Consider the following 27,427-nt stretch of genomic DNA (forward strand, 5'->3'; position numbering starts at 1 on the left):
TTGCTTTGGGATCCCTACCATGGGGTTTTTACGGGTCCTGCTCAGTTCAGAAGTTCTCTCGCTGACTCACCCTCTGAGGTGCCCTCTGCAGCCCCTATCCACCGCAGCCCACCCCCCAAGGACTGGGGCACAGGGGGTTGGGGAGGTGCTCAAAGGTGGATTCCTTTGCCTGGGCATCTGTTGAGACCTAGGCCTCCCTAGAGGAAGGCGGACTGGGAGGGGCCAGGGAGAGACTTAATCTGAGGACTTACCATGGGTTATACTAGTAGGGAAGAAAGACACCCAGGAGCTCAATTCCCAGTCCAGGGCACTACTTCCTGTTTCTCTTTGGGGAATCCTGGGGCAGGGGCCAGGTTTAAACAGGAAACTCAACTCAGTTTTAGTACTGCTGCAGCTGAACTCTGAGAGGAAGAGACTGGCTTATTTCCTAGGATTAGGAGGGCTGTGATTTCTCTAGGAGCTTCACCTTGGAAACACTGTGTGACCCCCAATCAGTCTTTAGCCTCTCTGGGCCTCTGTTTCTCCAGTGGCCAGGGCTAGATTCTGGCCTCTGCTTTCTGGGCCTGAGAGGGTACAGAGTCCCGAGCACCACTGCCCATTTTCTTCCTCCCCACTCCATGGAGGTGCCAGGCGACTGGGTGTTATTGTTTGGGTAACAGGAGCCATGGGGCAGCCAGGGCGCGGGTTGGGCTGTTTTCACTGGAGAACAGGGCCTCGCTGTTCTTAGCCCAGGTGACATGTAAGTGATACGGCAGCCTGACCTGCAGGTACAGGCGCTGCCGCTGGTTCCTGGCCAGGAAGGAGGCAGGCAGAGGGGCTGGTGGGGGCGTTTGGCAGAGGCCTGGGATCTGGACTGCCCTGCCCTCCCCATGACGCTGCTGAAAATGGGCTGCTGGGAGGCAGGGCCTTGTCTGGGGTGTGGCCCAGGTGGAGTAAACCCATTGGAAGTGTGGTTGACGATTCTGCCTGGGCCTTCCCTGGCCTTGCTGAAAGCAGTAACCTTGACCCCAGGCCCAGCCTCGCTGTGTACAGAGCTTCATTATGTGCCACCCACCCCACTTCACCGCTGTTACCTTATTAAAATAAAACAACTCTCAAAACAACTTCTCAAGGTAGGGATTATTACCCCCATTTTCATATGGAACAGCTGAACTCAGAGAGGAGAACTGGCCTGTGAATTAATGTCAGAGTCCGAATTGGAACCCAGATCTCTTGTTGTCTCCAGCCTAGTTGGGGGAGGCTTAAGGACAGGGAAGAGCTGGGATCAAACTGGCCCAGGTGGAAGGTGCTCCAGGAGAGGCTCCGGATGTTGGCAGGCTTTCCTGTCCAGCCTTTGCTGAGGGCTGGTGGTACCAGCCGGCCCTGGCACCTGGCCCCCAGCTTCCAGCAGCGCGCAGGGCTGCCAGTGCTGGGCTCTGAACCCAACTCCTGGGGCTGCTTCCTGCTTGTGGGGCACGTGCTGTCTTTGTCCATCTGCTGCCCGGCCTCTCCAGACGCTGCCCTGGCCCCTCTTCCCGAGACAGAGCTGGTTGGGTGGGAAGGAAGGATGCTTGGTGAAACCCATCTCTGACCTCTGGGGAGGGGGCACAGTGGTCTGGAGGCCCTCCGCAGCCGTCCCCGTGAGTAGTGCTCTCTGAGGAAGAGGGAGTAGAGGGGGTCTCCATCCTCCAAGAGGCCAAAAGGCCTTTCCTGTACCAGACTTTTTAGACAAGGTCTTTCATTCAGTATTCTGCAAGGTCAGTATCATTGTCCTCTTTCGTTCATTCATTCATTCATTCAGCAAGTATTTATTGAGCACTTATCATGTGACAAGTACTAATCCAAGCAGCAGGGTACAGCTGTGAACAAGATGGACCTGCCCTCGTAGTACAGATGAGGAAACCGAGGCTCAGAGAAGTCATGTGACAGACACAAGGTCAGAGTGAGAGGCCGGCAGAGCTAGCGTTAGTGGCTGTGTCTTTGTGGCTGCAGACCTGTGTTCTTTCCACCATCTGTGCAGCAGTCAGGCCAGAGGGGCAAATGAGCCCTGTCTTCCCAGGACCCTGGCTCTAAGCGGGGAGGCTCACCTGTGGTCCTCTTTGCACTTGCAGTCCTTTCTCCAGGGCTGCCCATTCCCCTCTAGAGACCTTGTGCAACAGTTCTTACAGGCATGGGGTTCCATGAGGATGGCATCCAAGCCAGAGACCCCTGGATTGGAGGCAACCAAATAAGGCCTGTGGAGCCCCCTGAATCCTCCAAGATACTGCTCTGTAAGCGCACACCTCTGGGTACACCCACCGCCTCCTCCCCTCCCTCATCAGGGATTCAGGCTTGCAGCCACATGACTCTGGGTCATGGCCCCATGTCTTAGGGACCACAGGTAAGTCCCTCAACTCTCTGAACCTTGTCTGAAAAATGGGAGTAATAGAACTTTCTCTGGGGAATTCCCTGGTGGTTCAGTGGTTAGGACTCTGCACTTCCACTGCCGGGGGCATGGGTTTGATCCCTGGTTGGGGAACTGATATACCGCATGCCGCATGGCGTGACAAAAACAAAAAACAAAAAAAAACTTGCTCTGGCCTCCTTGCTCTCTTTGCTGGGTTGAGCTTTCATTTGACAGGCTACATGCTGGACCCTGATCTGGGTGCCAAGGAGTTGATGCTGGGCAAGTCATGGCTCCTCCCTGAGTTAATCTGCAGTTTGCTCGGTGCTGTGAGGCCCAGAGGAGGGAGGAAAGGACTTGAGACTGTGTGGGCAGAGGAGATGACATTAGAACTGAGTCCTGAAAGAAGACCAGGGGTTTGCCAAAGTGACCAGGCAGGAAAGGTTTTCTTGGTAGGAGGAGCCACCGTGCAAATGCGAGGGGATGTGAAACAAGCTGGTCTGTTCAGGGTCTCAGGTTGTTCAGTTTAGTTCCATAATAGGGCCTGATAGCAATAATGGGGATTGTTTGTGGACCAGTTATGTGCCAGGTATATGTATTTTACAGACACCATTTTGCTTGCTTCTTACAGCCACCCAATGAGGTACATTACTTTTATCCCCATTTCACAGATGAGGAAACTGAAGCCTTGAGAAATGAAGTAACCTCAGGGTCATGCAGGTGGTAGAAGCCAGAATTTGAACCCACAAGGTCAGGTTCCAGAACCCACATTAATCACCTGTGTTGGGCAGTTGGTGATGACGGCTTTGAATGCCATGCCAAGGAGCTGAGACTTTATCCTGCAGGCAGTGGGAAGCCATGGAAGGGTTGGGGCCTGGTACGTAGAAGGTTCTCAAAAAGGAGTGAGGGAGTAACCAAGGGAGCCGATCACTCAAGTGTAACGATTACAGTTGAGTTTTAGGAAGGGTGAGGATTTGGAATGGGGGAGGCTGGCGTATAGGCCGTTGTTACCGTCTGGGGGAATTATGTCAAGAGTCTAGAATGCTGGGTGAAGTGGAACTCCAACTACAAATGCACCGTGCCTCCCCCTCCCCCCAGCCCTGGTCGACCTGGTCCTTCTCCCCAGGCTTCTGAGAGATGACAGGTATGTGTATGCGTGCGTGGTGGGGCCTATAGAACACTGGCCCCTGGGGAGGATTAGGGGCATTAAAGGGGCTTGGGGCAGGATGTCCTGGGAGCGATAAGGGGAGGGCTGCTCCAGGGGCAGGGAGATTATGTAATGGGCAGAGCACAGCTATGCCTGCTGCTGCTGAGCAAAGCCGCAGCTGCCCTGTGGACCTGGCCCCTGGCTCCAAAGTCCTGGGTCTTCCTGGCCTCTCCACACTCTTGCTGTGCAGGAGGGGTGGGGACAGCTTCTTTCAGCTTCCCAAGGCCCAGATGGGGTAGGTTACTCACCTCATATCACACAGGAAAGGGATGGTGTACCCCAGGGTGAGTAGCACCCACCTGAGGGTGAGGTCCGGGGGCTGGAGGACTGCCCAGGGGCGGGCTCCAGTGCCTGCCTCTCTGCAGGTAGTTCCCCTCGCTGGGCAGTGGGCTGCTTTTCCTCAGTCCTCTTTTGAGCACCCCCTGGTGTCAGAGACCGGATTTTGAATCCCCACTTACCAGCGGTGTAACTTTATGCGCCATCACTAGGCCCCTCTGTGCCTCAGTTTCTTCCTTTGCCAAGTGGGACCAGGGCCTGCCTCCCAGGTCAGGAGGGTTTAATGGTGCCACAGGTGTGAGGCACTGAGCCCAGTGCCGGCCATGTGGCAGGGGCTCGGAAGAGAAAAGCTGTTAGCACCACGCCCTAATCTCTGCCCTCCCAGGGCTCCCCGTTTCTTAGGAGGGGCAGGCCCATGTGTTAATAGTCCCTGCATTGTGATAAGTGGTAAAATGAAGGATTGCAGGACCGTAGCGGAGCAGCAGTGATTCTGCAAGGATAGGGAGGGGTCCCAGAGCAGGCAGGGCCAGGGTAGCCACCATCACTGGGCTGGACCCTCTTCCAGACTTTGTTTCCTTCAGCCCTTGCATCAACCCTGGGAGGTGATATAAATACCCTCCTGCTACAGATCAGGAAACTGAGGCCTCTTGAGTCGGTTAGTTGGCATGCACAATTTGTCTGTGGCAGAGCTGGGAGTCCTTTCCTTCTCACTGGGAGAAGGTGACATTTGAGCTGAGCCTTCAAAGATGAGGTATTTGCCAGGCAGAGAGCCTGAGGGAGAGATGCCGGGAAATGGTCTGCTGAGTTGTGAGGGGCTGTTGCAGGAGCCTTGATGCCTGTGCCCTCCCTGTGAGAGTGGAGGTAGAGAGGACATGGCCGGAACTGCCGCCCTCACCTCCACGGCCCCCTAGCTACCGGGAGCAGCCAAGGGCGGGGGTGCCCCATGGGGTCTATCTTTGCTTTGTGCCACTCTGGTAAGTTTTGACAGTGTTCCCTCATCTCCCTTCTCTTTTCCAGAATGGACAAGCCTCAGGGGAAGAAGCTGGACTTCAGCCGTCCAAGGTAAGGACCAGGGCTAGCACCAGAGCTAGGGACTGTCAGGGGTGGGGGGACCGTTTGCATGGAGTAGAAGAGGAGGGAGGCCTGCCCTCGTCCCCCCTGGGCGTGAGGCCCTTTGGCCCAGCTCAAGCTTCTTTCTCTGGTCCCACCTAATCCTCGAGGCAACCCTGTGTGTCAGGATTACTTGCTCCAACCTTCCTATTTCTCAGATGAGGGGACTGTGGCCCAGACAGGGTCAGAATCCAGGCTAGAACTCTGGTTACGCATCACCCAGACCAGGACACTTCCTCCGTTTATTTACTCGTGGCAGCTTGGCCAACTTATTGAGAGGGTGAAGGGGTGCTGAGAGAGGCTCAGGTCTGCTGGGCCTGACGTGGGCCTGGAATCATCTGGGCATCTGGCGCTGGAGGGAACCTGGTGGCCTCAAATCTAACCAGGGCCCAGTGCCTGGCATGTGGCACACAGGCCATTTCTCAGGGATCCCACCTCCCAGCCCCAGGCTGGCTCCCTCTCCTCTGCTCTCTCTGCTTCCCCTGGGTTCCTCCCTTCAGCCCCTCAGCTCCTGTTGCTGGTTTTGTGTGTTGACAGAAGTGCCAGGGCTGGGTGACAGTTGTGTGACCTTAGGTGGGTCGTTTGTTTCCTCTGGGCCTGGGCTTTCTCATCTCCATGTTGAGCTCCTCCAATTCTCGAGGAGCTGTGAGGTCACAGAGCTGCTGGCTGTGGAGGGGCTTTGGAAGCCGCCAGGCAGGACAAAGTATGGGTTCTGGCAGTAGAGCCAACCTGAGTTCGAGTCCTGGCTCCACCGTCACCATTTGACCAGAAGCTTCTCAAAAGTTTCCTCAGCTGTAAATTGGGAATAATAGTAACCTACTTCTCAGGAGTGACATGAAGGACAAATGAGGTAGCAACTGCCTGCCACACAGTGACTTCAGCAGCAGCAGCGTGAACGCCCTGCTGTATTGCTCAGCTCCACTGCCTGTTTGTGGCCACACCCTCCTGGCCTGGGTCTGCCTGGGCACCAGACCATGAGCTTGACCTTTGAGATAGACCCAGAGCTGGTCCTGATGTTTGCCTTGACTCAGCCTCCTAAGATAAGGGAGCTGAGCTACCTGAGGTAGGGCAGGCTGACAGAAGTCGGCTCCCACCCCTTCCTTTTTTTGGTACTATGGCAACCTTGGACCACAAAAAGCAGTCCAAGTGGTGTGGACTGGGCCCCTTAGCTTATCTCAGCCCCATGTCTGGAGAATCTCTTCCCACAAAGGAGCTGCCCCTGGTTGCCTAGTAACAGAATGAAGGGGCTGTAGGTCTCCAGTGAAGACCCAGAATGTTCAGATCTTGGGGCTATGGTTCTGGGAGTTGCAGAAGTGCTTGCAGCTTTGAGGGAGCTGGTGGTGAGTGCAGCTTCTCACCTCAGTGCTAGAGAGGCTGGTTGGGAAAGGGCAGGAACTTACCCAGGCGGGCAACCTACATTTGATCCCAAGCCTGTGACTCCTTCTTGCTCTAGAGCAGATCCTGGGGTGGGAAGGGAGATGTGGCTGGACGTGATGGGTCAGGGAGAACCTCGAATGCCACGTTAAGGGAGAGAAAGCACCATATCAGGAGCTTTGCATTTGGTTCTCATAACACCCCTGGAGGTTAACTCTCCCCATTTTACAGATGAGAAAATTGAGGCCCAAGGTCAAATACCTGGTGGGCAATAGGGTCAGGTCTTGCTTGACCAGAGAACCCACCCTCCTCCCAGCCCAGGAAACATACTGAGTGCTGAAGAGGAGGAGCATTGGGTCCCCGTGACCCCAAGTTCCATCATTCCTCGGCACCTGCTCATTCACCTTCTCCATTGCTCCAGAACCTCCTAGCATCCCCAGTGCCCACTTCTGGGCTCAGCACACCAGGGAGCGCTCAGCCTGTGGTCAGGACCTCATCCCTTTGTTTAGTGGAACAAGCTGGCAGCAAGCTGGTTTATTTTTTGCAACATCAGACTTTCAGTGCACCCTGCTGTAGCACTGGGGACCCCAAAATGAATTCAACACCCACCCTCAGGGAGTTCCCAGTGTTGGGGGAACAGTGGTAACAGGAAAGCTGTGTGGAGGGCGCTGTGATGGGGAAGAACAGGCTGTGGGCACCTAAGACCTCCATTCTGCGCCAGGCCTCATAGTGGGCAGTGAAATATACCACCTTCCTACATGTCTCTTGGGGGCATGATGAGATGAGCGCATCCCGGGGAACCCAGCCAGTGGCATCTGAACTCAGAGCTGAGCGTGGACCAGAAGGACAGTCACTGCTGTGTGTGGCAGAAGAGGAAGAGTTGGGGTGGGCCATGGGACACCAGGTCACCTTCCCTGCAGAGCTGGCATTTGGCTGGGCCTCAAAAGGCAGGATTTGGGCAGCTGGAAAGAGAAGTGGGCCTTCCAGGTGGAGGAGAGGCCTGACTTGGAGGGGGACTTGGGAGGCAGGCGCTCTGAGTTCAGAATCCTGCCCCTCTTTCTTGTTTGCTGTGTAACCTTGGGCAAGTGATTTGCCCCTCTGAGGCTCAGATGTCTTTTCTGTAAAAGAATAGAGTCCACCCCTCAGGGCCACCCAGAGGAGGGAATGTGATGTGTATAAAGTGAAGAATCCAACAGGGTTTGAGGCATAATATTGGTGTTTAATGCTTGTTTATTTTATCCATTTCAGGCAGAGGGGAGATTGGGGTTTTAGCAGCCATAGTGAGGACTGCAGTCTAGGGTGAGAGCTCCTGGAGTGCACCTGGTGCCCTCAGGCATGCTGGGGCTCCATTCACCCTCCCTCCCTTCCTGGGGGTGGACTGGGTGCCCCCGGCCCCCTCCCCCGGCTATCTCCGGAGCTGGACCCCTTTGAAGCTCCTGCAGGTCTATTTTGAGAGCTGAGCGTCTCCCCCCTCCCCTCCTCTCTTCCTGTTTATGAAACCCTGATCCCTCCCGGATCCCTCATGCTCCCACTGGCTGGAGCTCAGGCAGGATGTGACTGTGGACTTCGGGGAGCCTCGGGAGCTTCAGGTGTTGGGGGGACCTTCCCTGGGACTGGCCAGGCAGGCTATAGCCCAGCTTCCCAGCACCTGAGACCTGCTGGGCTCTGTCCTATCCGCCTGCCCAGAGGAGACCCTGCGGCAGTAAGAGTGCTCGTGTAATCCAGGGAGTTCTGTTTACCACGTCCCTTTGTTTCTGTGGCCCATTTTGCTTCTAGAAACAACCTTTTGAGGGTGGAACAATCTAGTTTTGACCTCTGTTTTATAGAAGAAGAAACTGAGGCTCAGACAGGGAAAGAGATTTGCCTGGGAACACTCAGCTAGTGAGTAGACGGTTCTTAACTTCCCACGCTGTACTCCTGGCCTCAAGCCTCTTTTCCACGCCGGTCTCTTCCTACACGGAGTGTCTAAATTTTTCCTCCTTTCTGCCTGGCCAACTCCTGTTCATCTTCAGGGTCCAGCTGGACTGCCCTGTCTTCCTGGACCTCACCCCAGGCAGATAGTTAGAGCCTCTGGGTACCTACAGCACCTTGACTGCACTCTGTCCCAGGATAGTTGTGTTTTGTTACTGTGTATTTATTTGGGGGGCAAGTCTGCCTTCACATGTGCGCCTCCTAGTGTCTGGTTCCTGGCCTGAGGACAGAGCAGCGGGCCAGTAGCTGTGAGTGATTTCCAGAGGGGAGGCAGGCTGGCAGGCCTTGCAAGGAAGGTGATAATGAAATGCTTAGAGTGTAGGCTTTGGAAGCAAACAGGTTGATTTTGCCCCGAGCTCTCCCCCTTTCTGGCCATGTGGCCTTGGGCAAGTCACTTTCTATCTGAGTCTAGTTTTCTCCTCTCTGAAATGGGATCAGTACTTCCCTTGGAGCTAGGACACAGGGCCTGGCAGAATCCACACCAACAAAAGTTGAGGGAAAGAATGACTTCATGCAATAAATGTTCAATTAATAGGCACAGTTCTCATTGTCATTCCATGCCAGTCCTGGCCTCGGGCCCAAAGCCAGCTCCCCTATCAAGGATGCCTGGGGAATGTAGATCCCTCCTCACCTGCCCAGAGGCATGCTGGGAGAGGCGTCTGGGGACATCTGTCCCACCAGAGGGGGCAGTCCTGGGAGGCCCTGCAGATGATGCCAGCTGGGGGAGGGGCTGTTGGTGTCCATTAGGGCCAGAGATTAGCAGGTGGGCTTGGGCTGCAGCTGCTGGAGGGAGGCCCAGTGTGGGGACCCTACGGGCCAGGGATCAGGTTGGGGGGATCTGGGCTTCTCTCCAGCTGCCTTGTGGGAGGAAGTAAATAAGAGGAAGTATCTCTAGGGGGAATGGGGCAGGGACCAGGGGGTGGGGTCTGGTGCTATCCTCCCTACTCCTGCCACCAGTGGCCTCACAAGCCCTGCACATTCCCTTCAGTGAAGGCAGTTCCGAGACAGTTTCCTTCCTGTTGCCCCTTCCGGTACCCTGCTAGCCATGGAGAGTCTTCCTTTGCTTCTGAGGGATGCAAGGGTTGGGGGGGCCCAGCCGGCACTGGACCAGAGAGTTTTGGGGCTCTGAGGACTGCCCCAGCCTCCAGACCCCAGACGCTCCAGAAGAAGCTGGAGTACAATGAGAGGCCTCAGTCTAAGGAAGCATCTTTCACAACACCCAGCAGGCCGTCATCAGGCAGTTATTGGAGGCCCTGTGGGGACTGGAAGGGGAAGTTCTGTGTACGTGGGAGCGTTTCCACATAGGGGATGTCTGTGGAAATGGTTTCCGATCATTGGACTGTGTGCATTTGCGTGTGTCAGTTTCTGAGGGTGTACTGGTGTCAGTGATGTGGTGAGGCCATGTGGCAAAGGGCTGGGCCTGGTCAACCCCTGCCCCATGGCTACCTGCTCCTCCTCTCAGGCCTCTGTGAGGTCCATGCTAGGGCCTTCTGCCCCCTTGCCCGTCCCAGGGCCCTGGGCTGGCAGGCTTCTTAGGGCAGGGTGGTGCCTGCTCTGTGGGCTGCCATTTTGGGTGGGCCCAGCCATGGGAAGGTCACTACGGGGGAAAGATTTCCCATGCTTTGGACCGGGACAGTCAGAGATGGTAGCCTTGGTGACTTCTGCCCCCCATTCTCTCCAGGGGATGTTTGCAGGTGTGGGGTACCCACTGTGTCACTGCCTCATCTCCTTGTAACTTCTAGCTGTGTTCTAGTCTCCTTTCCTTAGTATCAGAGGAGATGAGGGGTGTCTCTCTGGGCCCACCCTGGAGCCCTGGGTTTGGGGTCTGCACTGTCCCCTCCTTAGCAGGGGAGCCTAAGCCATCTTCTGTCCCTCCTCCCTGCAGAGGGGGAAGTGAGAAGGAGGGGGTCAGGGACCCTGCCTTCTGGGCCAGGAAAGCTGAAAAAGCAGAAGTAAGGGGAGTAACTGGGCCCTCTGGCCGCCAGCTTGGGCCCTACCATGCAGACCCCGGCAGATTTCCCCAGAGTTGAGAGAGACTCACTCCCCTGTCCCAGAAAGGTGAGCAGAGGGTTGACCTGCCTCCAGCGGGGTCTGTCATGACTCTGGGCAAGGAATGGGTTTGGGGGTGGCTGTGTCCCCTGGGGTTTCCGGGTGACTGCCTGTGTCCCCAGGGAGTATTCTCAGTCAGAGGCAGACAGGTGGAGATTCAGACCTCAGAATGGGGTGGGTAGAGGTTGCTGTGTGGTCTTCGCCCTCCCCAGCCCCTCTCTGAGCTGGGCTTTCTGCCTGTCCCACCCACTGGGTTACACTCAGGGGCCTGATTAGCCTGCAGCTTTTTGTGACTGCAGTTTTTGTGGCTGTTCAGGGTCCCCTGAAGATGGGGCTGTGTCTCTGAGGGTCAACATCTAGAATGGGAAGTCCCCAGACTGTCCTGGTACTAAGGGAGGGGGCAGGATTGGAAAGGCAGGACGTGGCTCTGGCTGACTTACCTGCCCACACTTTCCTGGTACTTGAGGTCTGCTGACCCCAGGCCAGGCAGTAACCAGGGGAAGAACTTGGGTTTGAGCTGGCTCTATGACCTGTTCACTTTGAGCCTGGGTGAGTCACTGTCCTGTGGGCCTCAGTTTCTTGTTCCTGAAGTGGGGGATGACAGCTTTGGGATATTTGGATCAAAGCCATCAGTTTGCACTTAGGAAACATCCATCTCGGTCTCCAGTGTCTTGATTCTGGGCCCCTCAGGCCATAGCATGGGAAGGAAACTCCAGAGAAATGGAATTCCTCAGAGATGAGTCTGCCACAAATACCAGACTGCTCTCCCAAGTGTTGGGAGTTTGCAGGTGATGTCCCCTCACTGCTTTCCTGCCCCCAGGCAGACCAGCAAGAACCTGGAGGTCTTCCCTTTAGTCCAGAGTCTGATTCTCGGGGTGTCTGTGTGTCTTTCCTGCCTGTGTGTGTGCCCTGGGTATCTGTCAGTCTCTTTGGGCCTCACTGATGCTGGCTGCTGCCCACCTGCCTCTATTGGTGAGCTCCTGTCTCTGTCTCCACTTCATGAGTGTCTGTCTTCACCTGTTCGGTACATGTCACGTGCTGGGCGCCTGTTGGGTCGTGTCCCCTTCTGTCTCTGCCTGTTGAGTACATGTCCCCATCTGTCTCCACCTGTTGGGTGCAGGCCCCCATCTGCCTCTGCCTGTTGGATCCCCATCTGTCTCTGCCTGTTGGGTACATGTCCCCATCTATCTTTGCCTGTTGGATATGTGTCCCCATCTGCCTCTGCGTGTTAGGTATGAGTCTCTGTCCACTTCTGCCTATTAGGTATGAGTCCCTTCCTGCCTCCGCTTGTTGGGTACATGTCCCCATCTGTCTCTGCCTGTTGGATGTGTGTTCTTCCTACCTCTGCCTGTTGGGCACGTGCCCCTATCCATCCCTGCCTGTTGGGCATGTGGACTCTCCTACCCATCTGTTGGATGCCCGCCTTCCTCTGTCTTCACCTGTAGGATGCCTGTCTCTGCCTGTTGGGTGTCCCTCTTTATCTGCCTCTACATGTTAGTTGCCTGTTTCTCCCTTTTGGGTACCTATCTACTTCTCAGTAGCTGGGTTGGCATGGGGCTTTCCCTTTGAAGGCCCACAGGGAGGATGGGGAGGAGGGCCAGAGGGTAGCCCTCAGGCAATGGGGAGGGGGAAGAGAGAGGAAGGGAGCGCGGTAAGGGAGCTGGGAAACCACAGGCCCTGAGTGATTGGCAGTCCTGGGCTGGGCCCAGCCCCCGCCTTCACCCTGCACATCCGCCTTGGGCCTGGCCACCTCCGCAGCAGCCCCGGTCGCTGCCTGCTCCTGCCATGGTGCCTCGGCCCAGCCCAGGCAGATGGAGCGGGATCCCAAGCTGCCCCGTCTGCGGCTCTGGGCCCTGCTCCCCTGGCTGCCCAGGAAGCAGCGGCCCAGGATCAGCCAGACTTCTCTGCCTGCCCCTGGCCCTGGCTCTGGCCCCAGGCAGGACTCGGTGAGTGTGCCCAGATGTCTGGGCCTGGCCTGACTGTGGCCCTTGGAGCAGGTGCCTTGGGAGCCAGTTTAGCCTCAGCTGGCTCTGGGCTCTCCTTGCCCACGCCTGTCCCTACTGGGCGATTGGACCCTGCCCGGACTTGCTTTCTGGGGAAGTGAGGAGGCACTTCAGGGCTCCAGGGCCATATGGACAGATTGGAGGGAGAGCAGAGGGGTCCTAGAACAACTGGGACATGGCAAGGGCTTTCTAGTAGACTTGTATGAAGGAAGTTTCAGAGGGTGGACCATAGCGTCTCTGGCCTTAGCTCCTACCCACCCCAGACTGGCACTTACCCGGTTGGTGGGGGAGTCTGAGGTGACTCTTGGGTTCTTGTGTATCTCAGCCCTGTCCTTCTAGCCAGAGAGAGCCCATCTTCCATCTTGATCAGGAACAAAAGCCCAGTTGTGCCTTCCCAGTATGAGAACAAACCCTACTTCCTATTGTGGCAAACCCAAAACCTTTGCAGCAGGGGGGAGGGGAGCCGCACAGGGAGGACCTGGGGCAGGTTCGTGGGCCTCAGCCAGAGCCTGGGCTTGCCTCCACCTGGCCGCGCCTGGGCATCCCTCTGGACCTGAACAGGCTGGAGCAGGAGGAGGTACAGGAGCTCACCTGACCTGGCACCTTGGTAGTTTGACCCTCCCTGGCTTTTGCTATTGATGAACTGGGAGGCCCTGTCAGGGTAGCTGGCTGGTGGGGCCTGCAGGACCCTGTCTGCTGGGACCCGGTGGGAGTAGACTTGGATGGGGGGACATGCCCTATGTGGACCTGAATGGGGCCCACCGTGCTCACCAGCTCTGTTCCCCCATCAGGATGAGGACGTCCTCAAGGAGATCTCCATCACGCACCATGTCAAGGCTGGCTCTGAGAAGGCCGACCCATCCCATTTTGAGCTCCTCAAGGTTCTGGGCCAGGGATCCTTTGGCAAAGTGAGTCCTGAGCCCACAGCTGGAAGGGCAGCGCTGGTCATGTCAGAGGACAGGTGGGAGGGTCACCTTGGAGCTTAAAAGATCAGAGGGCAAGGGTTGATGGGTCTAAGGGGAGGAGGAGAGAGGTCACTGTGGTACCCAATGGGGACACAAGGTCAACTTGGTGCTTAGGGAAGTTGGAGGTCAGCCTGGGACCTGGAGCACGTGGGAGCTGATGCGTTTGGCCCCCTGCCCAGCTCCTCCCCTGCTTTCCCCGCCGCTGCCTTCTCAGGTCTTCCTGGTGCGGAAGGTCACCCGGCCTGACAGTGGGCACCTGTATGCCATGAAGGTACTAAAGAAGGCGACACTGAAAGGTGAGTGGGGGGTACCTCCCCATGCGGAGCCCCGGCTAGGCACAGATTGAAGGAGACAGCCCAGCTCTCAAGGGCCTTGGGTCTGATGGAGGAGATGGCTCTGTCACCAGGAGTACCTGGTCCGAAGGTAGAGAAACAGGCCTATTCTCAGCCGCTCCTTATCCCCCACCTCAGCTGATGGCAAAGACAGGGTCCATTCAGAAGAACAGACTTCCGGGGATTAACCCCACCCCTTCCCGCTCCCCTTAAGCCAAGTGCTGACTGTAGCTGAAGGTGCCTGGAAGGAGGCAGGGGGTGAGTGCACTGTGTTTGCGGGGGGCCTTGTGCTGTCAGCAGAGTTGCTTCGCAATGCTAGGAGAGTCCGAGGGAGACGTCTCGGGGTGGAGAAGGGCGTGAGAGGAGAGGAGGGCACCCGGGAAAGGAGGCAGCTGGGTGGGTAGGAGAGGGTGGGTCAAGGCAAGGCCGCAGAGATGCATGGGCTCAGAGAAGGGAGCTGAGCCCAGGTCTAGAATCCCTGGACTTGCAGAGGGCGTGAGGGTGGTTGGCAGTGGGCTTTGGGCCGGGTAGTGTCTCTTTGACCAGCCTGGAAACCAGTGTGGCCACTGACCAAGTGAAGCGGGCCCTGCTGGGCTGGGGGGCAGTGGAGAATAGGAGGTATTGGCCTTGGGGTCCTGGAGCCACAAAGGGCTGTCTGTGGGGTGATGCAGCTGTGGTGCCCCACGGCCAGCCTGGTAGGGATGGGGGGAGGAGAAGAATGCTGCGAAGGGCTCCCGGGCTGGGGCCGGAGCGGCTGAGCAGACTGCAGCGCGGTGCGGTTGGTGCTATGACCGGGGAGCCCTGGAGAGTGTGGGTCGTAGCCTCAAAGGGTGTGGGCTCACGTGGGAGTAGCCTTCTGTTGTTTAAATTTATTTATTGTTTGCTGTGTTAGGTCTTTGCTGCTCACGCGGGCCTTCTCTAGTTGTGGCGAGCGGGGGCTGCTCTTCGTTATGGTGCACCGGCTTCTCATTGCAGTGGCTTCTCTTGTTGTGGAGCACAGGCTCTAGGCGCACAGGTTTCAGTAGTTGCGGTGTGTGGACTCCGTAGTTGTGGCTTGAGGACTCTAGAGGACAGGCTCAGTAGTTGTGGTGCACGGGCTTAGTTGTTCCGCGGCATGTGGCATCTTCCCGGACCAGGGCTTGAACCCATGTCCCCTGCATTGGCAGGCGGATTCTTAACCACTGGAATGCCAGGGAAGTCCCGGGACTTTTACTCCTTAAAAAAAAAGGTGGGGGGCTTCCCTGGTGGTGCAGTGGTTGAGAGTCCGCCTGCCAATGCAGGGGCCACGGGTTCGTGCCCCGGTCCGGGAAGATCCCACGTGCCGCGGAGTGGCTGGGCCTGTGAGCCATGGCCGCTGAGCCTGCGCATCCGGAGGCTGTGTCCCGCAACACAGTGAGAGGCCCGCGTACCGCAAAAAAAAAAAAAAAAAAAAAAAAGTGTTTGTGGGATGCCTGCTGAGACCCATGAGTCTGAATTTCAGGCCCAGAGAATCTGCCCTAGACTGGAATTGGGGATTTTTATGCCAGTTGGAGAGGGGGCTGATGAAGGCATCCCAGGGGAGCCACGGGGGCAGAGGCTAAGGGCACACAAGGAACAGGATGCTTAGACTGGCTGGATTGAATGGCCTCCTTGGGGCATGGCAAGAGACAGGGCTAGAGAGATGGGCATGGTACCAAGGGCCAGCCCTGGGCACTGCCGAGAGACATGAGGAACAAGTAGAAAAGAGAGTCCTTCTTAGCCAGGGCTGGGGGTAGCTGTGTTGGGTGGCTAGACCCTTGGTAACCGCCTTCTTCCTCTGACCAGTGCGTGACCGCGTTCGGACCAAGATGGAGAGAGACATCCTGGCTGATGTAAACCACCCGTTTGTGGTGAAGCTGCACTACGGTGAGACCGCAGACCCTAGTTGAGCTCCTACCCTACCTGCCAGCCTTTGCCCTTGCTGGTGGGCTGTTGCCTTCCCTGTATGTTGCACTGTCTGCCACCCAGCAGGCTAAGGGAGCTGGGATCAGAGGGGCAGGGCCCAGGGCCCAGCTGGTTCCACCATGGCCTTTTCCCCTCTCCCCAGCCTTCCAGACCGAGGGCAAGCTCTACCTTATTCTGGACTTCCTGCGTGGCGGGGACCTCTTCACACGGCTCTCCAAAGAGGTGAGCTGACACCCCACTGCCAGGGCACCAGGGTGGAGCTGGCACGACAGTGAGACCTCAACCTGAGACTCCCCAGACCTGCCCAGCAGTCCCTGACCCACCCTGGGACAGAGCCCATTCCCTGGCAAAACCTCTGAGAGGTTCCCCCAAGATGGTCTGAGGAGAATCAGGCTCTGGATCTGATGCTGCCCTGATTCCAGGAAGCTAAGGGTGGCTCTAACCTCTTTCACCTCCATTCTTTCAGGGCTTCTCTGGGCAGGGCTATGAAAGATGCAGAGAAGCCCAAATCCACCTAGAAAGCTAGATGCTTTAACATTATGTCCAGTTAACCAAAAGGATTTTGAACTCACATAAAAGAATTTGAGGACTTCCCTGGTGGCACAGTGGTTAAGAATCCGCCTGCCAATGCAGGGGACATGGGTTCGAGCGCTGGTCTGGAAAGATCCCACGTGCCGTGGAGCAACTAAGCCCGGGCGCCACAACTACTGAACCTATGTTCTAGAGCCCGTGAGGCACAACTGCTGAGCCCACATGCCACAACTGTTGAAGCCCGTGTGCCTAGAGCCCGTGCTCTGCAACAAGAGAAGCCACCGCAATAAGCCCATGCAATGCAACGAAGAATAGCCCCCGCTTGCCACATTTAGAGAAAGCCTGCGCGCAGCAACAAAGACCCAACGCAGCCAAAAATAAATAAATAAATTTATTAGGAAAAAAAAAGAATTTGAGCCAAACATAAAAATGGGACCATTAGGGCTTCCCTGGTGGCGCAGTGGTTGAGAGTCCGCCTGCCGATGCAGGGGACATGGGTTCGTGCCCGGGTCTGGGAAGATCCCACATGCTGCGGAGCGGCTGGGCCCGTGAGCCATGGCCGCTGAGCCTGCGCGTCCGGAGCACAACGGGAGAGGCCACAACAGTGAGAGGCCCGCGTAACGCAAAAAAAAAAAAAAAAAATGGGACCATTAATACAACTTAAACTTTAGAAGAGAACCAAACTTTTTAAATTTTTTAAATGTTATTTTAACATTTAAATAGATAATATGTGATTGAAAAGAAAAATATTCATTGAGAAGTCTTCCTCCCACTCCAGCCCCCTTTACCACCCCCCCCAACAGATAAACATTTAATGGTTTTTATCTAAGCTTCCCACGTTTCTTTGGAAATACAAACCAATTCATTGTGTGTTCTGAATCCTGACCCTACTTTCTTACATACAAAGTACTGTTCTGTATCTTGCTTTTTTCACAACAGTGTGTCTTGGAGATGGATCCATATCAGAACATGGAGGAATCCTTGTTCTAGTTTATGGTTGCATAGCACTCCATTATGTGGGGGAGAGAGTTTATTCTAGTCTACTGCTTGACCCTTGGGTTGTTTCCAGCCTTTCGCTGTTTGCATTTCAGTGCTACCATGAGTGACTTGGTTGCTAGTCATTTTATTCTTCAGACCCCTTCATACAGAGAAGGGTGTATGGCACTGGAATCTCTAAGGAGGACTAGGAAGCTGCTGACTGCCCAGTGACCCAGTTCCTGAGGAAGAAGCGATCCCAGCTGAAGCCCTCTCCCGCCTGTTGCAGGTTATGTTCACGGAGGAGGATGTGAAATTTTACCTGGCCGAGCTGGCTTTGGGCCTGGACCACCTGCACAGCCTGGGCATCATTTACAGAGACCTGAAGCCTGAGAAGTGAGTGAAGGCCCAGCCGTGCCCGGCCTCCCTAGGGTGTACAGAGGCAGGCCCTGGGGCCTCTTCTAGGACAGGGCCAGCCTGCTGGGGGACGAAGCCAGCCTGATGGGCTGCCCCATGAACGGGTGGGTGGAGCAGAGTGGTGGAGGCAGCCGGCGCACCCGAGGGGCTGCCTGATCTCTAGTAATGCCATTACCAAGGGCCAGGTACCTCTGTGCCTGGGTGTTGCCTACTTTTTTTGCTAATCCAGTGTGACATCTGAGATGCCACCATTGAAGGTCATTCCTTGATATGGCCTTTTCTAGAATTTTCCTTAACATCTGAATATCCTCAAGTGGTAACTTGGGAGCCAGGGGCAGGTGCTGAGGTGGAATGAGATGTGGCTTTAGAGTCAGGCAGACCCGAATTCAAATCTTGTCTCTACCACCTACTAGCTCTATGACCGGGGGAGTTATTTAACCTCCCTGAGCCTTAGCTTCCCCATTGTTAAAATGGGGCCATGAAAGTACCTACCTCACACAGTTGTTTCAAGAATTAGCAAGAAGGTAGGCAACACACCTACAGGGCACCACCAACACCCACTCCACCTGCCCATTCATCAGATGAGCGGCCCTGGGTGGATCACCTTCTCTGGGCTGGACCCGGCCCCCACAGGCCCCATGGTGTCCCCTGAACCCACCGAGGGCCCACAGCTTGGGGGGCCCTGACTCCCATCTCTCCATTGCAGCATCCTTCTGGATGAGGAAGGCCACATCAAACTCACTGGTGAGTGGAGGGCACCTGACCCCTCCGGTTTCAGGGGAGGGCAGGATGGGCTCTTGATGGGCCTGGGCTGAGTGCCAGGCGATCCGCTTTTTCTGAGAGGCTGTGCCAGGCACTTGGAAGCAGTCAAAAGCCCAGGCCCCAGACCTGGAAGGGCCTGGGTTTGAATCCCATCTCCCCACTGTGTAACCTTGGGCAGGTCACCTAACCTCCCTGGGCCTCAGCTTCCTCCTGAGTGTGATGGGGGTGATGCCCTCAGGCCTCTGGGCAGGAGGGATAGGTGTGCAGGGAATGGCAGCGAGGAAGGCAGGGTATCCTGAAGATGTGTCTTCTGCCCTCCTTGTCACAGACTTCGGCTTGAGCAAGGAGGCCATTGACCATGAGAAGAAGGCCTATTCCTTCTGTGGGACGGTGGAGTACATGGCCCCCGAGGTCGTCAACCGCCAGGGCCACACCCACAGTGCAGACTGGTGGTCCTATGGGGTGCTGATGGTGAGTGCCCAGGCAGGGGTAAAGCATCCAGCCCAGGCTCTGGGCCTCAGTTTCCCCATCTGTGTAAGGGGGTGGTTGATGGTCTCTAAGGCTCTCCTCTTGTCCTCTCACAGCTAAGCTGGCCTCACCCTCCACCCAGCTGTAGTTTCCTTCCTTGGAAGGATTCCAGGCTCAGCCCCGAGCCCTGTGCTGGGCCTCTCCCCAGCTTTGGACCCCTAGTACTGTACCTAGTGGTCTGATTGACAGAGTGGGGAGGGACGGATGCAGTTCTTGATCCAGGCGGACCTCCTAGGCATGGAGCTGAGTGGCTGGGGTGGGAGGAGGTGGGGGGCATGGGAGATGGGACCAGAGCCTGAACGGACCCTTGTCCTCTGCAGTTTGAGATGCTCACGGGCTCCCTGCCCTTCCAGGGGAAGGACCGGAAGGAGACCATGACACTGATTCTGAAGTAAGCTCCAGCCCCTCTCTGACACCTCAGGGTCTCCTCCATGCCTGGCCCCAGTTTGGGGACCAGAGTAACACCCTGCACCTGCCTCAGATTCCCCATTAATGAGACACTCCTCTGGGTTGAGCATTGTGCTTTCTAGGGCTCCCTTTTCATCCATAGGGGCCTGTGGGAGGGGAATCCCTGAGTCTTTGGGAGGGGAGTTTGAGGATGGCTTGTCTGGACTGATCTGGAAACTAGGCGTGGACAGAGGTGGGAGGTGAGACGGGGCCTCTGGGACGGAGCTCAGCCCTGATGAGACCTGGGGGCCGTTTCAGGGCAAAGCTAGGCATGCCCCAGTTTCTGAGCACAGAAGCCCAGAGCCTCCTGCGGTCCCTGTTCAAGCGGAATCCTGCCAACCGGCTCGGTAAGCAGCCCCAGCTCAGGGGAGGGGAGCGGGGTACAGCTGCGGCCTAGGCCACGGGGCCACATCGGGGGCTGAAAGGGGCCCTTGTCCTTTGTGTGGGGAGACAATGCCTCTGGCCACCCTGCTTTCTGGCTCCATGTGTGGCGTTTGGGGCAGTGGGGTGACCTGTGTGTAGGGGGAAGGCAGGAACTGAGTCATCTGTACTCCCCCTGGGGATGAGGACAGAGGCCCCGCACGGCAGGAGCACGAGCTCAGGCGTCAGAGGCTCAGGCCCCAGTCCCAGCCCCGTGACAGGACCCCACTGCTCGGTACCCAGTGGTCCCTCCACAAATTTTTGTTGATCGAGTGAGTACCATCTGTGAGCGAACTGACCCAAGGCAGTTGACTTCTCCCCCCAGAGCCCTAGGTCCTCGTCTCCATGGAGGACAATGATCTCAAGCTCTGTTGATTAAATGAAGTCACGCGAATGTGCCTGTAGCAGCTGCTCAGTATGTGTTGGCTCCTTGGCTCCTGGGTTCACCTGGATCATGACCAGCTTTGTAAGGTCCCGTCCAGGTCCCTGGGCTTGAATGGAGTGAGAGCCTGTCTAGTGGCTGACAAGGGCAATGGGATAAGAGCAGCAGAGATGAGGCCTGAGTTGGGAGGGAGGTGGGGGCCCCCTGCAGATCTCGGAACAGGTTCGGCCTGTCCTGACTTTGACCTTGGGCGAGTTGCCTGGCCTCTCTTCTCTGGGCTTTCCTTCTCCTGTCAGTACATTGGAGCTTGTTCCTAGAGGGGCTCCAGACAGTGAAAATGCCGAGTGGGCAGTAGGCCTCAGGGTGATGGCTGGATGCATTTGGGGCAGCGTGAGCCCAGCCACTTGCCCCACAGGGAGGCGAGGCTGCTCGGGGGACAGGGCGGGTGTCTGCGGGTTAGAGCGTCCCAGGGCAGACCTCTCCTCTGGGCTTTTTCAGGCTCCGGCCCTGACGGGGCAGAGGAAATCAAGCGGCATGCCTTCTACTCCACCATTGACTGGAATGTGAGTGTGTCTGTCCACCCCAGAGCCCCAGTCAGGGATTCAGCTGTGGTCGGAGGGGGCTTCTACTGCCTAGGGCCTCCCATAAGAAGCAGAGGTGACACCATGGCCTTGGAGGCATGGGCTGGCCTCCCAAGGGCAAGCGGTCATGCCCTGTCTGCCTAGCCTGTGCTCCGTCCAGGCTATTGACTCCTGCACGGGGCTGCTGGCAGGCTGTGGAGGTGCGAAGGTGACCACTGTGCCCGCCCCGCCTTGCAGAAGCTGTACCGGCGCGAGATCAAGCCACCCTTCAAGCCGGCTGTGGCACAACCCGATGACACCTTCTACTTTGACACTGAGTTCACATCCCGCACGCCCAAGGGTGCGCCCTTTGTCCGGTTTGTCTTGGACTGGTACAGGAGGGAAGCAGGGAGTCAGGGGCCTCTTGGGGCACAGGGGTGGTCAGGGCTGCGGCAGGCCCAGGTGTGTGGGCAGACAGGTGGATGGGTCTCTGACTCCTTGTCTCCATCTCATTCTGCCTGGTCGTCCCACTCTGGGACTCTACGGGCCTCTTTGTGCCTGGGTGAGGGGGTGGGGGTGAAGGCCACAATAGAGAAGTCGGGACCCCTGCCCCGGGCATCTTCAGCCCACTGGGAAGACCAGACACATCAGGCTCACACTCACGTCAGGGCTAAAGTATCTGACCCGGCAAACACGTGAGGTGGAGACGGTCTGGCAGCAGAGGTGACAGTGCCCACAGGTCAGGGGCAAGTGTGGGAATCGGCTTTGGCTACTCTGACCACTGGGCTTCAGTGACTCATCTGAAACGTGGGCTCAGCCATAGACCCACTCAGTCTCTGGGGTTACTGCTAGAAGCCAAGTAGGGGGTTTCTGGGAGGGAACTTGGTAAGTCCTAACATTTTGGCTAGATATTGGGGAAGAGTGTTCGTCCTCAAGGTCTTCTGGAGGGGCAGGTTTAGCAGAGGGGGTGCTTTTCTCACTGTGGCTTGCACATCTCTGATGTCAGGGAGCTTAGCACTTCTCCAAGCAGTCTGTCCCATCTTTATTTGTTGATCTGACAAATACGTACCAAGTCCCTACTGTGTGCCAGCCATGGGAGCGTTGATGGTGAACAGGACAGACCCAGGCCCTGCCTTCCTGTGGCTCAGGCTGTAGTGGGGGAGGAGGCCTGAGGACAGCTCTGGGCAGCACGACGAGTGCAGCTTAATGGGGCGAGAGGCTGGAGGAGCAGCATGAGGCCAGGTTTCTCAGAGAACAGTGTGTAAGCTGAGCCTCAAAGGATGGACAAGGAGTGGATTGTTGTTAGCAGGAACAGCATGTGCAGGGCCTCGGAGTCTTCCTTAAGGATCTGAGAAGCTTGGCGTGGCTGAGCTGTGGAGTGGGGAGAGAGGAGGCTGAGCTCTCAAGCGCCTCATTGCCAGGCTGAGGAGCTGGGCTCTCCTGAGGGCAGAGGGGAGCATTTGAAGGGTACAGGCAGCGGGTAGACTTGTGCTTGGAACTACTCCTCTGGCTGCTGCACAGAAGATGGACCTGAAGGGGCAGACCAGAGGCAGGGAGGCCTCCAGGAAGGGATAAAGTGCCTTGGCCTGGGCGGGTGTTGCAGGTGAGGGTCTTTCTGTTCCTTGTGTGTCAGGGCTGGGCTGGTCTAAACCCACATGGGCAGATGGGCCAACCAAGGCCGGGGATGAGGGGCCCTGCCCAGGCTGCCACAACGGCCAGCTGCTGAGGCAGGCCTGGAAGCCCCTGTGGTCCACTTTGCTGGGCTGCCTCGGGTCAAGGGTACCTCCTCTGGCTTACATCCCTCTCCTGCCCCTGTAGACTCCCCAGGCATCCCCCCCAGCGCTGGTGCCCATCAGCTCTTCCGTGGCTTCAGCTTCGTGGCCACTGGCCTGATGGAGGATGACGGCAAGCCTCGGGCCACGCAGGCGCCCCTGCACTCGGTGGTACAGGTGAGGGGCAGGGGGCTGCTGCTCAGTTGTCCTTTTCCACCTAGAAGCCACAAGGCAGAACGGCTGAGAACACAGGCTCTGGACTTGGATAGGTTTGGGTTCAAACCCTGATGCCACTGTGGAGCCCATTGGGCCTCCAGCCTCCTTGAGCCTCAGTTTCCCCATTTGTAAAACAGGGATAACAACACGGTTGTGAGGTTCCTGACACAGAGCCAGGACATTGTAGGGCCTGGGTAAATGCCAGGGAGTGCCCGGGGTGGTGCTGCTGGGGAGTGGCTGGTCCTGACGGGGGTGGGTGGCGTGGCACTCGCGTCTCCTTCCACTTGTCCCCCATTTACACACTTTCCCGGCTCTGTAGGAAATTTAGAGTCGAGGGGCAAGAAGGTGGACTTCGGGAACTTCCCTGGTGGTCCAGGGGTTGAGACTCCATGCTTGCACTGCAGGGGTTTGTGGGTTCAGTCCTTGCTCTGGGAACTAGAATCCTGCATGCTGCGCCGTGCGGCCACAAAACGACAGCAACAACAACCAACAAACAAACAAAATAAAAAAGAATGTAGACTTTGGAGCTCCCTGCCTGGGTCAGAGCTTCCAAGGTCAGGGACTGTGGAGGGGACATTCACCTTCCCAGTGCCTCAGTTTCCTCATCTGTAAATGGGGGTGATGATAAAACCTTTCTCCAAGGATTGTTGCGAGGATTATGTGAGTTAATGTGTGTAAAGTTAAGGTGACTATGTGATTTATTATCCACCTGGGATATCTTGGTCGCGGACAAACGTTAAACCAGACTGGATGTGAGGACAACAGACATGAACCAGGGCCGTCCACGGGCTGTGGGTCACCTGGTGAGAAGTGCTTGGAATAGTGCCTGCCACGCTTGCAGCACCATAGCAGCATCTGATACTGTTAATGTCTCAGAGCCTCGAGACACCCCTTGAGGTGGGCTGTGTCACCCGGAAAGGGGAGGCGACTCACTGAAGGCCACGTAAGTGGCAGAGCTGGGACCTGGCTCAGGACTCCTGCATCCCGCTCAGTCCTGCCTGGGCTTCTCGGAGCTTCAAACCACTCCATGTGTGTTGTGGCCTATTGCCTGCCCCCTCCAGCACCCACTAACCACAGACTGCAGCCAGGCACCCTGGAGAGAGTGAGTGTGCCCATCATAATAGTGTAGAAAACAGGCCCAGAGTGGGGCAGATTCTTGCCCGAGGTCACACAGCCAACATTCTACCCCAGGCCTCCAGCCTCTTGCCCGGTGCCATCTCCACAGTGCCAAGGCCTTGGGTTCTGGGGGGATGACCTCTCCTAGAGCTTGGGGTCAGTCCCACCTGTTGGTCTCCTGCAGCAACTACACGGAAAGAACCTGGTTTTTACCGACGGTTATGTGGTAAAAGAGACGATCGGTGTGGGCTCCTACTCCGAGTGCAAGCGCTGTGTCCACAAGGCCACCACCATGGAGTATGCTGTCAAGGTAGGCCTCTCGACCTTGTCTCGGCCGGGGCCGCTCGGCGGGGTGGAGGTCGGGGGCTATGTAGCCCTGGCCTGTTGGTGGGGGAGGGTTGGTGCCTGAGGCTCTGTGGATGGGTGAAAGGTGTGCGGCTGAGACTCCACGCCCTGCAGCACGGGCTCTGTGGCGGGAAGGGAGTCTGGAGTCGGTCCCTTGGACACCACCACGTGCACTCCTCTCCTCAGGTCATCGACAAGAGCAAGCGAGATCCCTCGGAAGAGATTGAGATTCTTCTGCGGTACGGGCAGCACCCCAACATCATCACTCTGAAAGATGTAAGTGGGGGTCCTTGAGAGTGGGCTGGGGCTGGGGACCCTCGACTCTAGGACTGGTCTTGGGGCTGCCATTCCTTTGACTTCTGATCCTCCTCCTCTGCTTCTGGATGGGGAGGCCCCTTAGTGCCTCTGGTCTGGCTGCACCCAAGTGCCCTCCACTTCAGACCCAGGCAGTCTCTGAGAGCTTTCCTGCCCATCAGGACAGAGCCAGCATCCTGTCCAGGGGCCCAGATAGGTGAAGGCCCTGCCAGGGTGACTGAAGCACAGAGCAGAACACACGCCCAAGCCTCATGTCATTCCTTCCTTCCTGTCCTGGTGAGCTGGTGGCATCAAGGGGAGGGACCTGATGGTGAGGTCTCTGGCAGGTGTACGATGATGGCAAACACGTGTACCTGGTGACAGAGCTGATGCGGGGAGGGGAGCTGCTGGATAAGATCCTACGGCAGAAATTCTTCTCGGAACGTGAGGCCAGCTTCGTCCTGCACACCATCGGCAAGACCGTAGAGTATCTGCACTCCCAGGGGGTAAGTCTTGGGTAGGGGGCACCAAGTGGGCGTGGGGGGCAGCCAAGGGTCATACCATAAACAGAGTGTATGAACTGTGACTGGCCCAGGCAGTCTTCAACCAGCCAGACAGAGGGGAGACTTGGGATGGGTGAGGGAGCGAGTGGATGGACATAAGGAAGGGAGGGAGGGAGAGATGAGGCCAAACTGTGAAAAGGAACATTTATTCAGGACCTAGGCAGGCGTCATGTTGACTTCTTTCCTTACATTATCTCAGTTGATTTTCACAACAACCCTGTTAAGTAGGTGCTGTTATTGGCCTCACTTTCCAGGTAAGAAGGCTGAGGCTCAGAGATGTGAGCTCACTTGCCCAAGGTCACACAGTCCAGGAAGAATGGAGCCAGAATGTCTGACTGAGGAATTTGGGTGGAGGGCTACAGATGGGGAGTGAGGCTCTAAGTTAGGAACGAGCAGGATCACTGTGGAAGCTGCAAGCCTTCAGGGTGGTGAAGCCGGCCATGGGTTCGGCTATTAGGACAGAGGAAGTGGATGCAAGAGGAAACGCTGCTGGAAACACAGCAGGTGCTACAGAAGAGTGTGTGTCCGAACCGTAGGACTTGTCCTTATCATTGCACAAGGTGGAGCTAGAAAAAGTCCTTATAGGGTATCAAAGCTGAAAACAGAGTCGGCGTGAGTTTCTCTCTGGACGAGATGATGTTTTAGGGTGCTTCTGGTCAGGCAGTATGGGGGTTAAGGACGCAGGCTCTGGAATGAGACTGGCTGTGTCCAGTTCTGCGTGTTAGGTTGGGAAAGCCTCCCACCTCTCTGAGCCATTTCCTCATCTGCAAACTCATGACAGTAAGAGCTGCCCCTTCACAGGTTGGATGAGGCATGAAGTGAGGTGCTGTGCCGGGGAAGCACCATGGTCCAGTGCAGGCCCCTGGAAAAGGCCACAGAAACATTACGGGGAAATAGGACCAGATCATTGCTATGCCTTTTTTTTTTTTTAACATTAACTTTTTAGTATGAAAAATTCCAAACATATACAAGAAGTACAAGAAGAGAATAATGAACCCCCCGTAACCAGATTCAAGAATTGTCAAGATTTTTACCCCACTCCCTCCCTCTTTTCTTCCTTCCCTCTCCTTCTCCCTCCTTCTCCCTCTTTCAATTTCTTACTTTCTTTTTTGTTGTTGCTGGAGTATTTTTCCCCACTTTTTATTGAGGAAAAAGTTCAAACCTATATAAAAGTTAAAAGAATAGTACAAGGGATGGACACACCACTATATTGAAAATGGATACCCAACAAGGACCTACTGTATAGCACAGGGAACTCTGCTCAATATAATGTAAAAACCTAAATGGGAAAAGAATTTGAAAAAGAATAGATACATGTATATGTATAACTGAATCACTTTGCTGAACACCTGAAGCTAACACATTGTTAATCAACTTTACGCCAATATGAAATAAAAAGTTTTTAAAAAAAGAAGAGAACAGTACAAGGAAAAACATTTCCCTTTAAGATTCACCAAATCTTTTTTGGGTTTTTTTTGGCCGAGCCACAGGGCATGGGGGATCTTAGTTCCCTGACCAGGGATTGAACCTGCGCCCCCTGCAGTGGAAGCGCGGAGTCTTAACCACTGGACTGCAAGGGAAGTCCCAAGATTCACCAAATCTTTTTTGGTTTTTATTTTTGGCTGTGCTGCATGGCATGCGGGATCTCAGTTTCCTGACAAGGGATCGAAACTGGGCCCTTGACAGTGAGAGCATGGAGTCCTAACTACTGGACCACCAGGGAATTCCCTGTCCCACATTCTGAATGTGTCTGTTTGCTTCCTCATGGCATCATTTTAATTGTTTCTCTATTGCCTATACTTCCTGTAAACTGCAAGGTGCTCCAAAGTCTTAATTAGGTTTAGCTTCAACTTCTTTTTGGGATCAAGGAGTCAATAACACTCCATGGGAGGCACAGTGTACTTCACAAAGCATCATGTCCCTGAGCCAACATCTCGTTGCCCCCGTTAGTCATCAGTCGTGTCGGTGGTCACAGTCTGGGGATGCGTGAATGGGTGGCGGGCAGTGGATGGGCCTGAGGTGTATCATAAAGGTCCTCACCAACCCTTCATGCAATGGTTTCAGCCTTTCAGGACCTTGGCCTGAATCAGTCCATTAGGGTTTGTAAAAATAAAGTAAAAGTTTTGTGAAAAAGATCTTTACCTCATAACCAGAGCTTCAGTTTGTTTACCACATGTACTGTTAATGGTCGTGTTTGAAGTGGTTTAGGTTTTTGAAATGGCCAGTGCAAACAAACTGATATGGAAACATGTCAGGTCAGACAATAAATGTGCTTCCTTTTCCTGTTTTGTTCTCACGTGAGTACTAGCCAATGTTACCCAAAGAAGGTTTAGAAGACAGAGCTGAAGCAGTGCGTTCCCAGTGGGCCCCCTCAACTCAGAGCAGGGAAGGGCTTTATAGAGTGGGAGCTGCCTCCAAAAGTAGTGAGACCCTCCGTGAGGGCTGGTGAGCTCCAGTACAGACAGCTGCTCGGTGCGGTGTCATGGGAGAATATTGTTTCTTGCCCAAAGAAAATCTGTGGGATTTT

General features: G+C 55.8%; 1 protein-coding gene across 5 annotated transcripts in view; it reads left to right on the forward strand.

The window, feature by feature from the left end:
- Window positions 1-27,427, forward strand: part of RPS6KA1 (ribosomal protein S6 kinase A1) — a gene marked incomplete at its 5' end in the record, with an annotated part of 36,509 nt that overhangs the window by 1,330 nt on the left and 7,752 nt on the right. Inside the window, 18 exons of one of the 5 annotated variants that reach the window (XM_082612569.1) lie at window positions 925-3,112; window positions 3,461-3,506; window positions 4,863-4,907; window positions 13,144-13,260; window positions 13,532-13,613; window positions 15,453-15,533; window positions 15,715-15,794; window positions 17,368-17,474; window positions 18,202-18,239; window positions 18,586-18,728; window positions 19,106-19,176; window positions 19,491-19,579; window positions 20,533-20,597; window positions 20,853-20,955; window positions 22,413-22,543; window positions 23,883-24,008; window positions 24,230-24,319; window positions 24,685-24,843. In XM_082612569.1, the coding sequence (XP_082468695.1) occupies window positions 13,583-13,613; window positions 15,453-15,533; window positions 15,715-15,794; window positions 17,368-17,474; window positions 18,202-18,239; window positions 18,586-18,728; window positions 19,106-19,176; window positions 19,491-19,579; window positions 20,533-20,597; window positions 20,853-20,955; window positions 22,413-22,543; window positions 23,883-24,008; window positions 24,230-24,319; window positions 24,685-24,843 (1,314 nt within the window). Of the gene's footprint in view, window positions 1-924; window positions 3,113-3,460; window positions 3,507-4,862; window positions 4,908-10,298; window positions 10,359-12,160; window positions 12,296-13,143; window positions 13,261-13,531; window positions 13,614-15,452; window positions 15,534-15,714; window positions 15,795-17,367; window positions 17,475-18,201; window positions 18,240-18,585; window positions 18,729-19,105; window positions 19,177-19,490; window positions 19,580-20,532; window positions 20,598-20,852; window positions 20,956-22,412; window positions 22,544-23,882; window positions 24,009-24,229; window positions 24,320-24,684; window positions 24,844-27,427 lie in introns of those variants that run through there. The other 4 variants (XM_082612568.1, XM_082612566.1, XM_082612567.1 and 1 more) reach the window with 4 other exon arrangements.

Source organism: Mesoplodon mirus, assembly GCF_964341445.2.
Source record: "Mesoplodon mirus genome assembly, chromosome: 3".
Taxonomy (NCBI): Eukaryota; Metazoa; Chordata; class Mammalia; order Artiodactyla; family Ziphiidae; genus Mesoplodon; species Mesoplodon mirus.